General features: G+C 42.3%; 1 protein-coding gene across 2 annotated transcripts; it reads left to right on the top strand.

Moving 5' to 3' along the window:
* Positions 1 to 103: 103 nt before the first annotated feature.
* On the top strand, positions 104 to 21058 carry Rnf168 (ring finger protein 168). 2 transcript variants are annotated; one of them, XM_041672769.1, is made up of 6 exons: positions 104 to 1008; positions 6038 to 6114; positions 9391 to 9570; positions 11487 to 11608; positions 15322 to 15391; positions 18649 to 21058. In XM_041672769.1, exons 1-6 carry the CDS (start codon positions 708 to 710, stop codon positions 19582 to 19584), a joined length of 1686 nt encoding a protein of 561 aa, XP_041528703.1. In that variant the 5' UTR covers positions 104 to 707; the 3' UTR covers positions 19585 to 21058. The 2 variants fall into 2 exon arrangements, with proteins under 2 accessions (XP_041528703.1, XP_041528704.1); XM_041672770.1 differs by having other exon boundaries at positions 18733 to 21058.
* Positions 21059 to 21306: the final 248 nt, after the last annotated feature.

The following is a 21306-nucleotide window of genomic DNA, read 5'->3' on the forward strand; positions in this document are numbered from 1 at the left end:
AAAGCCTGGAGGAGCAGCATCTAGCAGGTGGAACGCGACGGCGCGCGCAGCCCCGGTCCCGCCCAATTGGGCGGATCCTTGGGCAAGAATTGCTATTCTGGCGGGCAGTTGTGACGTCTGTTGGTCGCGTGTTCCCGCTCCTGCCGCCAGTAAACAGTTTGGCTGGCACGCCAGCGGGTCTGAGCGGCTGCGTCTCGGGACCGTGGGGCGGCCAGAAGCTGGAGCGCGGACCCTGGAGGGCTGCCTCCACCGCAACGGCGAGACGGAAGTCCAGCGGCGACCCGCGCCCGGCTTCCGGGCTGTCCGGGGCGCTCCGGGAGCGGCGGTCTCCCGGCTTCCGGCCCTGGCGGGCCCGGCGGCCTCGCGCAAAAAGGCGGGTCCTCACCTGGTGAGAAGGGGAGCTGGAGCCGACCGGCGGCGGCGCGGGGGGCCGGAACCACGCTCTGGCCCGAGGTCGCCGCGCTCCCCAAGGAACGTTTGTCCATTCCTTTGCTGGACGCAGGGCATAACTGTTCGCGGGGCATCACAGCGCCTGTTTGTTTGCCTCCGGCCCGGGGAAGTTCAGCCCGTCTGGGTTCCAACACACTGCTGTGTGTCAGGTTAAAGACCAAACCGCTCTCTGACTTTCTCCATCCGGTGGTGAGCCGAAAGACGCCTCTGATTTCTTTCAGGTGTTGACGTTGGGTAGGCCTCGTTAGCATAGGAAGATGGCTGCAACCAAAGACGCCATCCCTTCCTTAGCCGACTGTCAATGCGGAATCTGTATGGAAATCCTACTGGAGCCGGTAACCCTTCCTTGCAACCACACGCTCTGTAACCCGTGCTTTCAATCGACTGTTGAAAAGGCCAACCTGTGCTGTCCCTTCTGTCGCCGCCGAGTCTCTTCGTGGACTCGATATCATACCCGAAGGAATTCTCTTGTTAATACAGACCTATGGGAGATTATCCAAAAACACTATGCAAAAGAATGCAAGCTTAGAGTCTCTGGGCAAGAATCAAAGGAAATCGGTGAGTAAGGTCAACAAGGTTATTTGGTTTCTTTCTTTTTTTAATCCCAAAATCGTTTAGAGAGGGAACCGTCATTTCTCTATTTTAAGAAAAGAAGGAAAAGCTGGGGTGTGGTGGTACACGCCTTTAATCCCAGAACTCGGGAGGCAGAGGCAGGTGGATCTCTGAGTTCGAGGCCAGCCTGGTCTACTAGAGCTAGTTCCAAGACAGCTAGGGCTGTGACATAGAGAAACCCTGTCTCGGAAAAGAAAAAGAGGACTATTTAGTTCAGTCATTTTTCATTGGCCTCTTCCATTCTTGGGGTGCAAAAGGCTACAAACTGGTCCCTAGTCTTTAAGCACTTTGCCTGTGTTACAAAGCCATTCATATTTTCTTCTGGGCCTTGAATGTGGTCTGTGGTGTACTCTTCTATTATGTGTTTAAAAAAAAAAATACAAAATGTGGCCGAGAATGGCGCACACCAATAATCCCAGCACTCGGGAGGCAGGGCCATGCGGGTCTCTGAGTCCAAAGCATGCCTGGTTTCCACAGGGAATTCCAGGACAGTGAGGGTTACACAGAGAAACGGTGTCTCAACAACGAAAAAACAAAATTTGCCATGGTATCCATTTTAAGCAACTAATCTTAAAACATAACATATGAGAAAACCCATTTCGTAGAGATGTAGATGCTAATAGTCACCCATTTGAAGTACCTCTTAGAACAGGGTGTGGTCCTGCATTTTCTGTTCCCAGCACTTGGGGAGGCAGAGGCTGGAAGGCACCTCTGAGTTCAAGGTCAGCCTGCTGTGCCTTGTGTGCTCTGGGACTACTATAGCTTTCTACCTCTGCTTAAAAGGAAACAGCAGGTGGTGGTGCTGGTCTTTAACCCCACTGCTTGGGAGGCAAAGGCAGGTGGGCCTGGAGTTTGAGGTCAGCCTGGTCAACAAAGAGCTAGTTCCAGGACAGGCACCAAAGCTACAGAGAAACCCTGTCTTGAAAAATCCAAAACAAACACCGCCACCCCCTCCCCCCCAAATATTCTGTAGCCCAGGCTTCCCTGGAATAGGCTGTGCAGCTGGGGCTGACCTTGTCGTCAGTTTGGGATTACACGTTTCCTGAGTTAGAACTACTTGTTAATGTCTATTGAAAGCCTTTGGAAATTTGATTGGATTGCATTTAAACTTAGCGCTTGGGGACATTGGGATTTTACCAATTATTATAAAGTCCTGTATCCATGAAAGTTATCTTTCCATTTATTTAGATCTTCAGTTTCTTTAGTGGAGACAATCTTTTTTTTTTTTTTTTAGTTTTTCGAGACAGGGTTTCTCTGTAGCTTTGGAGCCTGTCCTGACACTAGCTCTTGTAGACCAGGCTGGCCTTGAACTCTCACAGAGATCCACCTGCCTCTGCCTCCTGAGTGCTGGGATTAAAGGCGTGCGCCACCACCGCCCGGCTTGTGGAGACAATCTTAGTAAAACTTTGAGATAAAGGTCTTAGGGAGTTCCAGGCCAGCCGGAACTACATAGAAATATCCTCTCTCTAAAACAACAAAGGCAAAAGTCACAGTATACAGTAGAGAAACTATAGAGCTGGCATTATACCACGTGCTGAGATGAAGTATGCTAAGTTCTCATTTCTTTAGTCACTGAGATGATCCATTTGAGATATTGTAGTGGGATAGACAGGAGAGGGAGGGGTAGGGTATATATATTTTGATACTTTGGTCATACACACACGTGCACACACACGATTGCTCGAGGGGAACAGCAGTACGTGTTCTTTACTGAGTTATCTCTCCAACTCTCAGAAATCTCTTCTTAGTATTAAAAAAAAGTTTACTTGATCAATAAATAGCCAAGATATCAAGAGAACAAACGACAACCCACAAAATAGAAGCATATATTTGCAAATCATAGATGGTAAGAAATAAAGCAAGAGGGTCACTGTAAATTCTAGGCCAGATCGACCTGTGTTGTGAGACCCTGTTAAAAAATAACTCATCCGGAAAATAACCCACTTGGAAAAGAAACTCATCAGGGAGTCTACATCAGCAGTTCCAGTATAGCCAGGACTAGTGAGATCTGTCTCAAAAAGCTTAAGGAATCCAATGAAAAGCGGCAAAGTGGTCAGGTAAGGTGGCTCATTTCTTTATACATTCCAGGACAGCCTGAGTTATAGTGAGATTGTCTCAAAGAAAAGAAAGGAGGTGGGCAAAAAATTTAGATATTACTCCATTAATGATATTCATGTTACCAGCTTACTAGTAAGACACCTGAATATTGTTAATAGAGTAATTAATGTTCCATAACATTAGTCGTTAGGGAAGTACAAATCAAAACCACAAGAGATAAAGGTGATACTACAATTTCATACTCATTTGGATGACTTGTGGAAAAGAAATCATAGAGGGCCAGCAAGAATCCCTAGATAAAAAGATGTCTGAAGGGAAGGAGACCTGCCTATCCTGGAGCACCCAAAGGAAGAGAACAGTCCAGGGAAGGGAAGCAAGATGATGGGTAAGGTACAGGACCCATAAAAAGAGCAAGAGATGGAAGAACTGAATCAAAACATAAGAGGATGTTGCCAGAAACAGCTAACTTATTAAACTGCAACGTTTTTATTGTAATTAGATTTTAAGCTGCCCTTTTTTTCTTTTGGTTTTTCAAGACAGAGTTTCTATGTGTAGCCCTGGCTGTCGTGGAACTTACTCTGTAGTCTAGGCTGGCCTCAAACTCAGAGATATGCCTGCCTCTGCCTTCCAAGTGCTGAATTTATGCTTTTGTTATCCAAATGAAAGTTTTTTTATAGAAAGTTCTGTTTTCAGATATTTTCAAATTTCAGATGGTTTCAAATATGAAAAGGAAGGTTCATCTTAATTGTATTTGTAATATGAGAATGTATTAGTACAAACTTGTAAAACATATAGCATATAAGAATTGGAAAAAAGTAGAAGTGCCCAAGTGTCATCGAGGGACGTATAAACTAAATGTGTGTATGTATATATACATACATACAACAGAATATACATACTGTTCACGCATTAGAAGGAATTGTTAAAGTTTTAATGTAGTATGAAGACTGTTCCCAGTTGTCCTTACTGAGGTGATTGTATCAAGAGAGTACTAACTTCATCAATGGGCCAGTCCACTGATAAATTCATACCAAATGGGAGGAGATGAGGCCTGTCTGGAGGAAATACACTGTTCCCTGGGGAATGGCTTTGAAAGGTGTATATTGTTCCTGGTTCCTTCTGTTTCTTTGCTTCTTAGCAGCTGTCTTGGTAAGCAGTTCTCCCTTACCAAGCCTTTTCACCATGTTTCTAGCTTTTACAGGGCATAAAACCATGGGTGCAAACCTTTGTATGAGCCAAGATCAACTTCCTCTCTCAGATTGTTTATGAGGCATTTTGTCATAGCAGTAGTGGCTACAGGAACAAAATTAGTGGATTTTAGATTGGAGTTAGAGACATGGTTTTTTCTTTTTTTTCTGCACAGTATATCAGTAAGTACACGATGCTAGTTTTTTTCATATATCATTCTGATTCCCTAATAGTGGCAGACTTCTCAACTGTATCTCTTGAAATTAATGTAACTATGAAATGACAACTTATGACTGATTGTCCAACAAATTTTCAAGCAAAGCAAGCAAAAGATTCCTATTTATCACTCTGTGTAGCATGAATTCTAATTGTTCTTAATAATAAAAACCCGGAGTGAGATATAGAGGTTAATGTTGACGATCAGAGAAACAGCAGCCAACCACTAGAGAGTTCTTTTACTTCTACCAATGCTTAGATCAAAGGGACTATCCTGTCTCTACGAATCTTCAGACTGACTACTGTCTCTATGAAACCTCAGATTGCATGCTCAGACTGAATCCCTCAGACTATCTGCCTAGTGCTGGTCTTAAAAGTGTGAGCCAGCCGGCCTGGTGGTGGCGCATGCCTTTAATCCCAGGCAGAGGCAGGCGGATCTCTGTGAGTTCGAGACCAGCCTGGTCTACAAGAGCTAGTTCTAGGACAGGCTCCAAAACCACAGAGAAACCCTGTCTCGAAAAACCAAAAAAAAAAAGAAAAAAAAAATTAAAAGTGTGAGCCATCACCACTTGACTGTTTCTCTTTTAGACTGATTTAATCTCTCAGCTGGCCTTGAACTCAGATTGACCTGCCTCTGCCTCCCAAGTGCTGAGATCAAAGGTGTGTGCTACCACAGCCTGGCTTCTTCTATGACAGACTAGTGTGGCTTGCTAGGCACTCTGATCTTCAGGCAAGCTTTATTTGTTAAAGCACAAACAAAATATCACCACACTGTTGCCTGCATTGGTTTCTACAAAATGGAAATTCGGATATTCTAATGATTCTTTGTTCTAAGACGTCTGTGTGACTTCTGACTTTTCGTTAATGCCCATCCAAACACTTTTATCTTTTTTAATTTACATGTGTTAAGTTACATGAGAAGGCTCAGCTGGGCCTGGTGGTTTGTGGCTCATGCTTCTAATTAAAACAGGAATCTGAGGCACAAGGATCACAAGTTGGAAGCTTGAAATTGTCTCAGTTTTTAAAGATTATTTTCCCTCTTCCTTAATCTCTTAATATGATATTAGGGTACTATTAGGATTTTTTTCCCCCTGATACTCTGTTACTGGTTTTTTATGACTCAGGGCCTGGTACATGCCAGATGTGGACTCTGCTATTGAACCACATCTCTAGCTCTCTGCCTTTTACAGGTATTTTGGTTTGGTTTCAAGACAGGATTTCTTTGTGTACCAGCTCTAGCTGTCCTGGAACTCATTTTATAGGACAGACTGGCCTTGAATTCAAGAAATCTGCCTGCCTCTGCCTCCCCTGAGTGCTGGAGTTAAAGGCGTGCACCACCACCCTCCCCCTGGCTTTTTAGAGTTATTTTTATGGAGTGTGTGTGTGTGTGTGTGTGTGTGTGTGTGTGTGTGTAAGCGCGTGCACGCTTGCATGCACGTGCATTCACACGCCTCACAAAGTTGGTCATAAAGTTCTGTTGCCCTAATACTGTTTTCCTCCCCATGTGAAACAGTTGATGACTGCCAGCCAGTTCGTCTGTTGAGTAAACCTGGAGAGCTGAGACGAGAGTATGAAGAGGAGATAAGCAAGGTGGGTATGAAATAGCTTAGTTTTTGATTTTTTATTTTGTTGAAAATGTCTTTGTTATACTTTCAATCTCAGAAATCTCAAGATTTATATATAGTATGTTTATATAACTATCATACTAAAATACTAGTGCTTTTTGTTTTTAGATATCTTGCTGTGTAGATATTAGGTACTTACTATATATGTAGTTAGTGGTGCCTAAGCATTTAAGTATAAAAATTTCCTTGATTTCCTTGGAGTTTTTACCTTTTAAAGGATGGTAAAGTGGTAGATTGTGGTTTAGTGAGGGACGTAAGTTTGTATACAGGGGTGACTGAAGCACACGGTGGGTAAAGGTTCAGCTTCCAGTGCAGCATGTGAGCTTCGCTAGTGTGATACTAGGAGGGCGCTTATGTTTTTGAGAGGTCTTGCTCTGTATCTCTGTCTGTCCTACAGACTGTCTGTCTCTGTGTAACCTAGGCTGCCCTCTAACTGGTGATCCGCTTGCCGTAAGCCTCTTCAGTGCCGATAGTATAGGTGACTAGCTACATTGGAGTTAGTAATTGGCTTTTCTCTATAAAGAAAATAACTGATTCCTGTGTCCTGGTATTTCCTTTAGGAGCTTGAATTATTACTAACTCAGAAATAAGACTCGACAGGCCACGTGCTGGAAATAAAATACACCAGTTCAAATTTGTACTTGTGGGATGGCCTGCTGTTGTGGAAGCAAGCCCAGTGCTTCTTTTTGTTAAAGGCCAATTTCCTGATTTTCAAGATAGAGTGTCACTGAGGGCTGCTTTTCTAACCTAAAGTCTGTGTTGGTAACACAGCTAAATATGAAATCGGGCTGTGTGTTTAGCTCAGCACCAATATACTACAGAGGAGCACACTGTGAACATCCTAAAAGGGGGGTCTCTCTCTTTTTTTTTTTTTGGCCAGTGATGGGGAGGGAATGAAACTTCAGAAGCAAACAAGCTCTAATGTGGTATCAGCTTTATTATGAAATAAGGCTGATCTAACAAGTAAAGAGCTGTTGGCTTACAGGAAGCTCAGTTCTGTGCAGATGACAAGTTTGTTATTCATGGAGGCAGCGTCTAAAACATGGATGAATGGGAAGAGGATTCACAGTGAGTTTAGTTAGGGTCAAAAGCTGTTGTGGTAAGCATTCATTTTGAACTAGCTGCAGCAGCTGCTTCTAACTGTTAATAGAATTGGAACATTTTACTCACCCAATATGACTTCCAGAAAGACTTTTTGTTTAATTAGGAGAAGGAAGGAATTGCAGAGGGAATCTCACCCATCTAACCCAGCTAGCTGGCCTTGAATTTCCAGCAGTTCACCTGCCTCAGCCTCTCAGTGCTAAGATTATAGGTGTGTATTACCACACCCAGCTAAAGTCAAATGTTTGGGTTTTTTCTTTGTTTTTTTGTTTGTTTTTTGTTTTTTGAGACAGTGTTTCTTGGTATAACAGTCCTGACTGTTCAGGAACTCACTTTGTAGACTAGGCTGGCCTCGAACTCACTGAGATCCACTTTCCTCTGCCTCCCAGTGCTGGAACTAAAGGCGTACACCCCCACCACCTGGCGAGTCTTGACTTTTTTATGTGTGCCCATGCACGTAGAGTCCAGAAATTGACTTCTGGTATCTTTTCTGACGGTTCTCAACTTAGTTTTTTGAACTGGAGTCTCACGTGGAACCTCAGCTTCTCTGGCTAACCTATGAATGAACACCTGGGATTCAGATGGATGCTGACACACTTGCCTTTTATGTGCTGCTGGGACTCCAAACTCAGTTCTTTATGCTTGAATAGCGTGCACTCTAGCACACTGAGCCAGCCCTCTCCCCACCACAAAGCCAAGGTTCTGTTAGTTAGAAAGGTAGTGGGTGTGCACAGAGGGAGGTGGATGTCCTCTGTCGTTTCTCTGCCCACTCCTTTTAGACAAAATGTATCCTGAACCTGAGATTTGCCTTTCTCCACCTCTCCCTCTGCCCAATTAATCAGCTTGTTTGGAAGTCAACAAGCCCCAGTGATCCTCCTGTTTCCACACACAAATAATATTGATAAATAAATAATAAATGCCAAACATGGTAGTGAATGTCTTTAGTCCAGCACTCAGGAGGAGGCAGAGGCAGATGAATCTCTGTGAGTTTGAGGCCATCCTGGTCTACAGAGTGAGTTCCAGGACAGCAAGGGCTACACAGAGAAACCCTTTGTTTAAAAAAAAAAAAAAAAAAAAAAAAAGCATTTATTCCTACTGCATGTACTAGCTTTTTGGATGGAAACCTTGCTCAGCCTAGATGTTGTAGGAAGGGCCTTGGACCCTCTGCAAAGCAATGTGCCTTACTTACCCTGAGGATTGGGTGGGCCTGGAATGGGAGGGAATGGGAGGAGGGGAGGGAGTGGGAACTTGGATTGGTTTGTATAATGAAAAAGATAGTCTGCTTTCTTTTTTAAAAAATAAATAACAGGCCGGGCGGTGGTGGCGCACGCCTTTAATCCCAGCACTCGGGAGGCAGAGGCAGGCGGATCTCTGTGAGTTCGAGACCAGCCTGGTCTACAAGAGCTAGTTCCAGGACAGGCTCCAAAACCATAGAGAAACCCTGTCTCGAAAAACAAACAAACAAACAAACAAATAAATAAATAAATAACAAAAAAAGCAACAACAGCAGCTAGGTCTAGGGTATTCCTCTCTTGGCTCTCCTTCTGTTTTCAGAAGTTCTCTCTCTTTAGTAAATCTGTCTGCTGTGCTAAAGAGAGCAGCAGCAGAGGCAGTTAGGTCTGTCTTAGCATGTTACTTTCCATGAGCTGAGGAAACATTGAGTGTCTGTGTGGTACTGTGGGGGAAACTTGTGAGAACTGAGGGCAAGAGATTTGAGTCTTTGGCCAAACCTTTGTTGAACTGGCTGGGGTGGGCTTCCTGAGGTAGGACCTTGAACTGCTGTTTGCCTGTGGAGATTTGAAATTTTTGCTTTCGTTTTTTTACATTTGTTGTGAAATGAGTGTGTTAAAAAATTTCAGAAAGAATGCCTTTTATTACTATTATTATTTTTAATCTTTTTATTTTATGCATGTGGGTGTTTTGTCTGCATGTATGTCTCTGCAGGGTATATATGCAGTACCTGTGGAGACCAGAAGGGGGTATCGGATCCCTCTGGGAATGGAGTTATAGCCAGTTTTGAGCTGTTGTGTGGGTGCTGGGGATTGAACTCAGATCCTTTGGAAAGGCAGCCAGTTTAAAAGGAATGGCTTAACCACTGAGCCATTTCTCCAATTTTCAAGAATGTCCTATTATTTTTAAGGTGGAGGCTGAACGACAAGCCAGCAAGGAAGAAGAAAACAAAGCCAGTGAGGAATACATACAGAAATTGTTGGCGGAAGAAGAGGAGGAAGAAAAAAGACAGACAGAAAGAAGGAGAAGTGAGATGGAAGAACAGCTGAAAGGGGATGAAGAGCTGGCAAGAAGGCTCAGCATCAGTATTGTAAGTTTTGACAGATACCCACATTGCTTTGAAGCCTCACAACAATTTAAGGTTTGTTTTTTTTTTTTTTTTTTTTAATATCTTTGTTCTATTTAAGGAGAAAAAAATGTATTTTATTTTTAAAGATTTGGGGGGAGTTATATGTCATATGTGTTTGGATGTCCCCAGAGGCCAGAAGAGGACATCATCTCCTCTAGAGCTGGGGATTCTGGGCAGTGGGTGCTGACATGGGTGCTAGGAAGTGACTGGGTCCTCTAGAAGAGCAGTGAGTGGCTTTAACTTCTGAGTCAGCTCCCTAACCCCAAGACAAAACAAAAAAATTAATAGCAAACAAACTTTTATGACTAATACATTTTTGTGTATTGTTACTTAATTACTTCAGTTGGGGACATATTTATTAGTGGTACAGATCAAATCCCATACCTTGGGTATGCTAAACAAGTAAGCTATACCCTCAGCCTGATTTTATTTTGACATTTAATTTATTTAATGTATGGGCACTACCTGAGTGGCGGTCAAAGGACAACTTGCAAGAGTTAGTCCTCTCCTTCCTCTGTGTGAGTTCTGGGGATCAATCTCAGGTATCCAGACATTGTAGCAAGTACATTTACTTCTGAGCCATCGCACTGGTCCTCCTAGCCTAATTCTTAAATAATATGTTGAACCTGGATTTCCTTATCTTACTGTGACATTGTTTATAAAAAATAATGAAAGACAAGGTGGTAAAACATACATACACTAAAACCTAAGGGTTCCTGAACCTAGTGGCGTAGGTTGAAGCCAAGCTATAGCACTGAGTTATATATACCTTGAGCCCACATAGGCTTCTTTTAAAATATAAACTCTTAGGGGCTAGACTGATGTTTCAGCATTAACAGTACTGACTGCTCTTTCAGAGGACTTTGGTTTGATCCCCAGTACCTTACATACATGTACACAGACAAAACACCATACATGAAGAAATCAATAAAATATTTTAAAAATAAGGTACAAGTTCTCATACCTACTCTAAGCTAAACTGACTTGGATTCTCTGGGATTGAGCCATGTTGAGTACTGTCTCCAGTGAGACCTAGGGTATCTGAAATACTGAGGTTACAAAACCCCTGAGTTAACTCCCCTACTTTTGAAAAATATCTGAGAATACATTTCACCAAAATGAAGTATACCTAGAATTTTTCTTTCTTTTTTTTTTAAATATTTATTTATTATGTATACAATATTCTGTCTGTGTGTATGCCTGCAGGCCAGAAGAGGGCACCAGACCTCATTACAGATGGTTGTGAGCCACCATGTGGTTGCTGGGAATTGAACTCAGGACCTTTGGAAGAGCAGGCAATGCTCTTAATCTCTGAGCCATCTCTCCAGCCCCCTCTTTTCTTTTTTTTTTTTTCTCATTAATCTTACCATTAAGGTAAAATGGCACAGCTTTGTGTATAACCCAAACGTATCCTCCTGTGTACTTATGTGTATTACATCTATGTATTTGATGAGCGTGTGTGTGTGTGTGTGTGTGTGTGTGTGTGTGTGTATACACACATGTACCACAGCATCTTATGCGGAGGTCAGTGGGACAGCTTGTGGAGTTGGTTCTGTTTCTGTCATAAGGGTCCTGAGATGGAACTCAGGTTGTCAGGCTTAGCATGAACACCTAGCCACTAAACCATCTTGCCTCCTCCCATGGACTTTAAATCATGTCTTTTCATCTGTAATACTATGTAAATGCTATGTGAATGCCTATTGCAAAATAAAGTCTAGGTAAGGAGAGTGAAGTATGTACATGCTCAGTATTCTTCAAAGAACTTAAAAAATTCGGTTTTTGAAAAATGTTAAGAATTTTGAGTTTGTAGAATTCAAAGCTTCTTTTCATAAAGTTCTCGTTAATAATGCCTTTGTATGTTTTTCTTATGACTGAAGAACAATAACTACAAGAAAGATATTTTGACTTCTCCTTCGAGTTCCAGAAAATCAGATGCAGTCACAAACAAGTCACAAAAGAAAAATACAAACAAACAAAAAAATTTTGGAGATATTCAAAAGTAAGTAAATATGATTGCCATTTATCCCTTGATAGCTACTGTATGCCTTTGGGTTTTGTTCATAGTGACCACCAATTCATCAAGTTTTGTTAATGAGCTTTTGTTTTTTAAAGATTTTTTTTATGTGTTTGAGTGTTTTGCCTGCATGTATGTAAGTGCATTGAATGTGTACCTGATGTCCTAGGATGCCAGAAGAGGGCATTGAATCCAAGGATCTGGAACTGGAGTTGTGGATGGGTATGAGCCACAGTTACGGGCCACACTGGGAACTGATCTAAGATTGTAGGTGGAGTTTTCCTGTCCCAACAGCCGTCGGAGACTTAATATTAATTGCAAATGCTTAGCTAGTAGCTCAGGCTTATTACTAACTAGCTCTCACAATTTAAATTAAGGTATTTCTATTAATCTATGTGCCGCCCTGAAGCTCGTGGTTTTATCTGTCCTTCAGCATGTCTTGCTTCCTCTCCGTCTCTTGTGACTCCTCTGACTCCAGTATTTTCTCTGCCTATCAGTCAATCAGCTCTTTATCAATAATGAAAACAACACATTTTCACAATGTACAGGATTATTCCACAGCACTGGGTCTCCATCAGGCATGTAGTAAGTTCAAGGTCAGCCTGGTCTACAAAGCTAGTTTCAGGACAGCTAGGGCTGTTACACAGAGAAACCCTGTTTCGATGTCCATTGTGTGCCATGAGGAAGGAGAGACACTTATGAGTTCAAAATTCTTTAATAAATCACCACATAAGCGGGACACTGATGGATCAGGGCTACAAGACAAGGACTTGGCCTTGTTTCTCCTGGCAGCCCCACGCAGAAGCGGTGGTGGGGTCTATAAGTGCTAAACCATAAACACACCTGCGCCAAGTTACAGATACAGTTTTACCAGTCAGGAGCCAAAGATTGGAATCTGTCCTTGTATGCTCCATCACTGGCAACCAACACAGAATAGAAGCCTTTCCTTTGTTCTTTCTGTTGTTAAAAACGGCCATAATATCGTGCCACAAGGACGTGTGCTCAACTATGTTCATAGCAGCTTTTTTTTTTGTCATAGCCAGAACCTGGAATCAACCTAAATGCCCCTCAACCAAAGAATGAATAAGGAAATGTGGTACATTTATGCAATGGAGTACTACACAGCAGAAAAAAATAACAACAGCTTGAATTTTGCAGGAAAATGGATGGAGCTAGAAAACATTATTTTGAGTGAGGTAACCCAGACACAGAAAGACAATTATCACATGTACTCACTCATAGGTGGTTTTTAAACATAAAGCAAAGAAAACCAGCCTACAAACCACAGTCCCAGAGAACTTAGACAACAATGCGGACACTAAGAGAGACTTACATAGATATAATCTACATGGGAAGTAGAAAGTAGAAAAAGACAAGATCTCCTGAGTAAATTAGGAGCATAGGGACCTTGGGGGAGGGTTGAAGAGGGCAGGGGAGCAGGGAAAAACGTAGAGCTTAATAAAAATCAATTTAAAAAAAAGAGAGAAATTAGGGGCATAGCAGATTGTTCCTGTTCCCTTTGAGGAGATTTTTCTTCTTCTTCTTTTTTTTTTTTTTTTGTTTTGAGACAGGGTTTTTTGTGTAGCTCCGGCTGATCTGGAACTCACTCTGTAGACCATGCTGGGCTCAGATTGAGAGATCTGCCTGCCTCTCCCTCCTGAGTGCTGAGATTAAAGCTGTGTACCACCTCACCTGGCAAGAAATCTTCTTTTAATGTAAAAGATGAGGACTGGCAAGACAGCTCAATGGATAAAAGTACTTGGAGAACGAGCCTGGCGATCTGTAGATCCCTGGAAGCCATGTAAAGATGGAGAGAGAACCGACTGCACACAGTTGTCCTTGGTGCACACACACAGTGGCAAGCGTGTGCTAACAGAAACTTCAAACCCATTGTACACACACAGTATGTAAGAGATGAGAAACTGAAGTCTAGTTTAAGGAGATATGAAGAAGAGGCTCCATAGAGAGGGAACTTTATAAAACCAGACACACACACACACACACACACACACCCCGCCAAACACCATTAAACAGTATGTATATGTGTTTTAAGCTTTTTTGAAGGAATTGCATGTATTTCACACACACCCTTTTTTTTTCTTTTTTGAGACAAGTTCCTCTTGTATAGCCCTGGAACTTGCTCTGTCAGGCTCAGGCTGGCCTTGAGCTCACGGAGATCTGCCTGCCACTGCTTCCCAAATGTTGGGATTGAAGACCTGTACCACCATGTATATTTATATACACATGTATATTTTAAATTGCACCAATCTTCAGTATTTCCTATGGAATTTCTGCATGTCAGAATGACCCTCTGAATTACGATATAAAATATTTACACAAATTCCAGGCATGTTGGCACATGTCCTTATTTCCCACATTTTAAAGACAGAGACAGGTGGAGTTCTGAATTCAAGGCTGGTCTATATAAGGATCTCCAGGATAACCAAGGTTGTATGTATATTATGTGACCCAGTCTCAATAAAAAAGAAAACCTCCCTCCAAACATTCTTATGTATTTCTCCTTGCTTCCTTTGAATTCATGGCTTCTTTTTTCATTAATTGTATTAATTAAATGTTTCATTAATATGTATTTATTTATATACATATACCTAAATCTAACCTGCTCAGTCTGTATGTTACTTGTATACATGTTTTCAGGGCTGACCAGTTGGTACTAGGTAACCAGTTATTGATCTCTTCCCTGGTAAAAACTATTTTTCCCATTCTTGGCATTCCTTGGTTGCTTGTATAGTTCTTCGTTTAGATTGAGGTCTTGTGTGCTTTCCCCCACCTACTTTGGCATGTCAAAATTATGTAATTATAATCTCAAAAAATAAAAGAAAAAATAGTGTACATACACACAGAAAAAAAAATTTGTGATCACTCCAGGTCTTTCCAGTGATAATCCTTTCCTGTTGCTATGATTCATATGGTTCTTACATGTTTATGTTTCTATTCGTCCATAAATTCCCCCTACCCCCAGAAAGGGTTTCTCTGTGTAGCCCTGGCTATCTCTAGAACAGACTGCCCTTGAATTCAGAGGTCTGCCTGCTTCTGCTTCCTGAACACTGGGATTAAAAGAATGGACCACCACTGCCCAGCTGTAAGCTGTTTCTTTTTTTGTTTTTGTTTTTAGAAACAGGGTTTCTCTGTAGCTTTGGAATCTGTCCTGGAACTCTCTGTGTAGACCAGGCTGACCTCGAACTCACTGAGATCTGCCTGTCTCTGCCTCCCAAGTGCTGGAATTAAAAGCATGCATCACCACTCCCAGCCTAAAATGATACTTTCATTAATTTTGAGAAACTTTGTGGTCTCTATTATTTGATCCTGTCAGCCTTTTAAGTTCTATCCAAGAATTATGAGATATATAATATGACCTTTTCTTCCTATTCTATTTTTACACTAAAATACTGTACTGAACTCCCCACCCACACCCCCACACCCCATGTTCACCCTCTGCATTGCTAGGCAGGAAGCAGGAACCTCCAGTTGCTCGCCAGGCACTCTGACTGTGGAGTACTCACGGTTTCAGGTTGTGTCTTAAAGTTCACCTGAGACCTGGAGATGTAATCTGCTCCAGTAAGTTAAATATCCAGCAAACATGCCACCTTTAGGCATAAGTGGTTCAGTGTACCTTTAGCATTGAATTTTTTCAAAGCATTCAAGTTTTAGTAAACTTAACTTTTTTTTTTTTTAAGATATTTGTCACCTAAATTGAAGTCTGAGTCTGCAGCTGTACATGAGGAGGATAAAAGCTGCATGTCTAAGGTATGTTGGTGACTGTTGATTCCTGCTGTGAGTTATTAGAACCTGTGCTGTCTTCAGCTCACTTTTTCTCCAATGAGCCAGGAACAGATACTTTTGTCTGTTATCAGAGAGGCTCTGCCATTGCTGTCAGTGGATGCCTTCAAGACAGAGTTTTTTTTTGTGTGCCCCTGGCTGTCCTGGAATGTGCTCTGTAGATCAGGCTGGCCTCAAACTCACAAGGGATCCGCGTGCCTCTGCGTCTTGAGAGCTGGGATTAAATGTATACACCACCATACCCAACTCATATTATTTATTATTTTTTTTATGTGCGTTGTGTTTCATCTGCATGTATATCTGTGTGAGGGTATAGGATCTCCTGGAATTAGAGTTAAAGACAGTTGTGAGCTGCCATGTGGGGACTGGAAATTGAACCCAGGTCCTCTGAAAAATAATTCAGTGCTCTTAATTACTAAGCCTCATATAAATGTTTTGCTTGTATGTGTGTGTACAACATGTGAATGTCTAGTGCCCAAGAAGGTCATAAGAGAGCATTGCTCTGGAACTGGAGTTACAGGTGATTGAAAGCTGCCACGTAGGTGCTAGGAATCAAATCTGAGTCCTCTGCAAGAGCAACAAGTGCTCTGACCAACTCTCCAGCTGAGCTCTGTTTCTAAATATAGGCAGCGGCTGGAATTGGCTCTGGGCAAGGGTTTCTAATCTCTGGTGACGTGACGGCATTTACACAGCTGAAAAGCCCTCTTCTGCACTGGTTTAGCTAGAAGACTGTAAGATGGACAGCAGGACGCTTCAGAAGGGCTGTGTTGAAGGGGACCCTAAGTGCTGCTCTAAAGAGTAACACCAAACAAGAATGTGGCACGCAAACGCCATGTCACAGTGCCTTGTGGGCAGGATGGTGGGACCTGTAATCCTTTCACATAGGGTGCTGGAGGCTGTGGCCGAATGACTGCGAATTTAACTACATAGCAAGTTTCATGCCACTCTGGACTATATAGCAAGACACTGTTTCCAGAAAAGTCAGTTATTCCTGGGAACATCCCTAGTGTACAGCTCTCAGGGGTCTTGGAAGGAATAAACCTAGTCAGAGTTATAAGTCACTTACTTCGGGCTTTGGCTTTTTTTTTTAAATGTGTGTATTTTGTCGGGTGGTGGTGGTGCACGCCCTTAATCCACTCAGGAGGCAGAGGCAGGTGGATCTGAGTTCGAGGCCAGCCTGGTCTACAGGGCAAGTTCCAGGACAGCCAAGGATACACAGAGTAAAAAAAAACTCAGCCTCAAAAAACCAAAATAAATTTTAAAGGAATTGATGGTATGTTTTGCCTCCAAGTATGTCTGTGTCCATGGTGCCTATGGAGGCCAGAAGAGGGCGACAGATCCCTGAAACTGGAGTTAAAGATGGCTGTGAATTCTCATGTGGATATTGGAAGTTGGATTTGTCCTCTGGCTGTGTAGCCAATGTTCTTAACCACTGAACCATCTCTCCAGCCTTGCAAATTAAGTTCTTTACCTAAGGGCTAAGTAAAAAGAAAGTGTATATTGTGAATCTCAAATTTAGTGTTTCTTTTCATGTTTAATGTAGACAACAAACCTCAGTGCTAGTAATAGTACTTACCTTGAACTACTGATCTTTTTGCTTGTACCTCGGATGTGTTGGAGTTTTGAGTGTGTACCACATCTTGGTGTTATGTGGTACTAGGGTTTGAATCCAGGACTTCTAGGCAAGCATTTTGCCAATTGAACTACACCCCCAACTCTTGCACATTTGTTTTTTTCTTTGGGTTTGTTTGTTTGTTTTTAGGCAAGGTCTTAATTCTGGCTGTCCTAGAACTCACTATGTAGACCTGGCTGGCCTTGAACTCACAGAGATAGATCAACCTGTTTCTGTCTCCTGCTTGCTGAGATTAAAGGCGTTCAACACTACTCTAAACTCACACTTTTGTTTTTGTTTTTTTGGTGGTTTGGTTTGGTTTGGTTTTTCGAGACAGGCTTTCTCTGTAGCTTTGGAGCTTGCCCTGAAACTAGCTCTTATAGACCAGGCTGGCCTCAAACTCACAGAGATCCGCCTGCCTCTGCCTCCTGAGTACTGAGATTAAAGGCGTGTGCCACCACCGCCCCCGCCCCCCTCACACTTTTGTTTTTTAAGTATTGTAATAATCTTGTTACAGTTCCCCTTGTAAGGCCATGTACCTCAAGTTTTGCATTTAAAGGTACTCTTTGGCCAGGTGGTGGTGGCACATGTCTTTAATCCTAGTACTTGGGATGCAGAAGCAGGCAGGTCTCTTTGAGTTTGAGGCCAGCCTGGTCTACATAGTGAGTTCTGGGACAGCCAGAGCTGTTACATGGAGAAACCCTGCCTCAAAAAACAAACAAAAAAGCCACAAACAACTTTCTGGCTGTCAGTAGAAGAGCACTAGCCCAGACTGTGGCAAGGTCTTAGGTTTGGTCCCCAGCAACACCAAAAACAAAAATCCTTTGGAGTACAATGCCATATACCTGTAGTCCTAGCATTTGGAAGGCTGAAGTGGCAGAATCTCTTTTCCAAAGTTTCAGATCAGATCAGTAAGTTGTCAGACCCTATCTCAAAAAGATTTCCTCAGAAGAGATCCACATAGTCACTTCGTTAAAATACCAAAGAAGGGCTGGAGAGATGGCTCAGTTAAGTTTCCTCAGTGTTCTTCCAGAGGACCCTAATTTGGTTCCTAACATTTACTTTAACTGACTAACTCCAGCTCCAGGGGATTCAATGCCTTCTCTGGACATTTGCACTCATGTTCATATAGCCCCTGACACACACGTGCACACTTAACAAAATCTTCAAAATGTCCGAGAAGATCTAGAAAGATAGAAAGATGAAAGAGGCCGAGTCCTTATGCCAGCTATCGGTCATATGCTGAGTATAGTTGTGGAGCTTATTGTAGGTTTTCATGGGAGTGAAATGAATTGTCCTAGCTGGGCGATGGTGGTGCACCCCTTTAATCCCAGCACTCAGAGCTCTGCGAGTTTGGGGCCAGCCTGGTCTACAATAGCTAGTTCCAGGACAGGCTGCAAAGCTACGTATTGAAACCCTGTCTCGAAAAACCAAAAAAGGAATGAAAAGAACAAGAGAAGAAATGGGGAAGGAAAGGTGGGATGAGGGGGAGCAAAGGTGACAAGAACATACCTTATTAGTAACATGTGATAGTGTTCACCTATGGTATCAATGTAGGAGGTTTATATAGTGCGGTTTCCCTTTATGTAATCAGTAATTTTATTTTCTGCAGGAAATTGATAGTAGTGACATGAAGAGCCCTGGGTGGCAAGACACAGAAATTGAAAAAGATGATATGCCAATACTTTCTCCGCAGGTTTACCTAGAAACTCAAGAACAAGGTTTGGGGTCTTTAGTAGAGTCATCTGTGCCATGGATGTGTGCCAGGGATGTCGAACAGTGCCTTGAAGGAGCAGCTGAAACACTATCAACCAATCCTGATGATATATGTGTTGTAAATCATGAGGAAACTAAAGCCAAAGTGTCCTGCTCTAACGAAGCTACAGTTAAGCCTTGTGGTAAAGTAGAAAATGAGTGCTCTGTGTCAGGTATGACCCAGTTAGCTGATGGTAACCGAGTTCCAGAAAGTAGAGTGTATCATCTAGTGGTTGGAAAAGAGATTTCCGAAGGAGAAAACCAGGAATCTGTGTTTGAAGCAGTCATAGATCCATGCTTTGCTGCAAAAAGAAGGAAAGTATTCCTCAAGTCCTCAGATCAAGAAGAAACAGAAGTGAATTTTACACAAAAACTGCTAGATTTGGAGCGTATGCTTTTTGAGAGACACAAGCAAGAAGAAGAGGACCGATTGTTAGCATTGCAGCTTCAGAAGGAGGTGGATAAAGAGCAAGTGGTGCTCAACCGGCAGAAAGGCTCCCCCAATCAGTACCAACTGCGCACATCTTCACCCCCAGACCGGCTGCTGCACAGACAGAGGAAGAACTCCAAAGATAGGAACTCCGTCAAGCAGACTGATGCAGAGCATTCAAAATCTCAGAGGAGCACAAAAGATGAGTATAGGCAACCCTTCAAAAGCACATGGAAGGATTCAGTTAATGGAAGAAAGATGCCACATTCAGCTAAAGATGATTGTAGTAATGTATCTAAACGCACTTATTCCCAACAGCCTAGTAATTCACAGAGAAGTATTCTTCAGATGTTTCAGAGATGAACCAAGCAAAGCATGGGTAAAGAGAGTATTCTGTAATCTAGTAAAGCTGTATTGTAAAACTAGCACTTTTCCATCATAAGCTCTTGAGAGGTGTGTCATCAATTTCTGCTAAGCAAGCACACTTACTCTTGTTTTAAGGTGTGGTTACAAGGAAGAATTTACAAATACGTTTCTGCAAAAATCAGTGATAAGGAGAGGTCCTTACGAATTGTTTCTGTTATTAATATGTTATTAATAACTGCTATGCTCTGACTGCAACAGTCTTTACAGGTATAAGAATGCCTAGGCTAGGACATCTTCAGGTGCCATTCCCTTTCCAAAACTCTTTCGGCCTTTCTTTTGTTATGAAGGGGTGAGGAGCCTAACACTAAAGTAATTCATTCCCGTACCTGCTTTAATCTGAGCGTTCTAGCGTTTCGTGTGATTTAGGGTGGATCAGGATCTACACCAACTCGTTGACAAAAAGGCTGCTCGGTTGCTAACACAAAAGGGTTGCAGAGTGGGATGGGGCCGAGTGGTGGGTTGGCAGTTAGGGTCACTGGAACTGTAGCAGGACCTGGGTCCAGAATGGGCAGAACATTCTCCTTCATCCCTGTGACAGAAATACTTTGGGTCTACAGCTTTTCACACCATGGTATCTTGGCAAATATTGGGATATTTTTACTGATCTAGAGAAAGGAATTTACTACAGGAAAAGTGTACCATAGGCTTCTGTTGGATACCCTGCGTTACCACCCTCAATGCTTACTGGCTCAGACTTTGTGTTTGTGTGCAAGGTAAATCCAAAGGGAACTGACTTTATCTTGTGAAATTTGAACTTTTACTGTTATCTTTCCTTTCGTTAAGACAAATAACTTTTCAGCAGACCATAGTTCCACTAGCATTTCTTCTGGGTCCTGGCGTCCACTTACTGTTAACACAGTGAACTCACTGTCCTGCTGCAGTGTTTGACTTGATCCACATTTTTGTCATTTGAGTTTTTCTTCCAAGTTTTAAGATTGTTTTTATGTTCATCTTGGTATTTTTTTTAACTTAATGCTTTACGTGTTGGAACTCTAAATTTAAAGTTATCACATGGAATCTTTGTGGAATAGTTCATGACCAAAGGGACGAAGAAAAACAGGTCACAGAGTGCTGTGGTTAGAATTTATACACTTCCCCACCTGCTGCTCTGTGGGAAAGTTGTCTTGACTGAAGTTGGTTTTGAGATTTGTAGTTTCTCCTTTAATCTTTCTGTTGTTCTTGTTTATGCCTTTGTGTTAGAAAGTATTATATTTTTTATTGGTCATTAGTAAACTGTTTTTTCCTCATGTGGAAAACATTCAATTTTATCAGAGTATTAACATTGTGCGGATGCTGAAAATCAAAAAATTAAAAAGAGGCCAAGCATGGTGGTATATCCCTAACTAATCCCAGTACTTGGGAGGCAGAGGCAGGGGCATCTCTGTGAGTTCTAAAAATAAATATAATTAATTAAAAGAATGATTAATGAAAAATTGACTCCTGTTTATTTTACTACACTGTAGTAAAAAAAAGAATGGCTACAAACCAGGTGGTACATGCCAGCCCTATTGAGGCTAAGGTATGAGGATTTTTATTTGGTGGCTGAGCTGGGCTGCATATAAGACCTTGTTTGTGGTGCTAGAGGGGAAACCCACAGCCTCACACATGCTAGGTAAGCATTCTCTCACTGAGCTACATTCCTAGCCCAAGTGAAACTCT

This window comes from Microtus oregoni, unplaced genomic scaffold, assembly GCF_018167655.1.
Source record: "Microtus oregoni isolate MIOR12 unplaced genomic scaffold, Mior012 000023F_ref0000262, whole genome shotgun sequence".
Lineage (NCBI taxonomy): Eukaryota > Metazoa > Chordata > Mammalia > Rodentia > Cricetidae > Microtus > Microtus oregoni.

Coding starts and splice junctions, on each gene's coding strand:
- Rnf168 (XM_041672769.1), top strand. CDS start 708: ATGGCTGCAACCAAAGACGCCATCCCTTCCTTAGCCGACTGTCAATGC. Junction 1,009..6,037: donor GCAAGAATCAAAGGAAATCG/GTGAGTAAGGTC, acceptor CATGTGAAACAG/TTGATGACTGCCAGCCAGTT. Junction 15,392..18,648: donor ATAAAAGCTGCATGTCTAAG/GTATGTTGGTGA, acceptor TATTTTCTGCAG/GAAATTGATAGTAGTGACAT.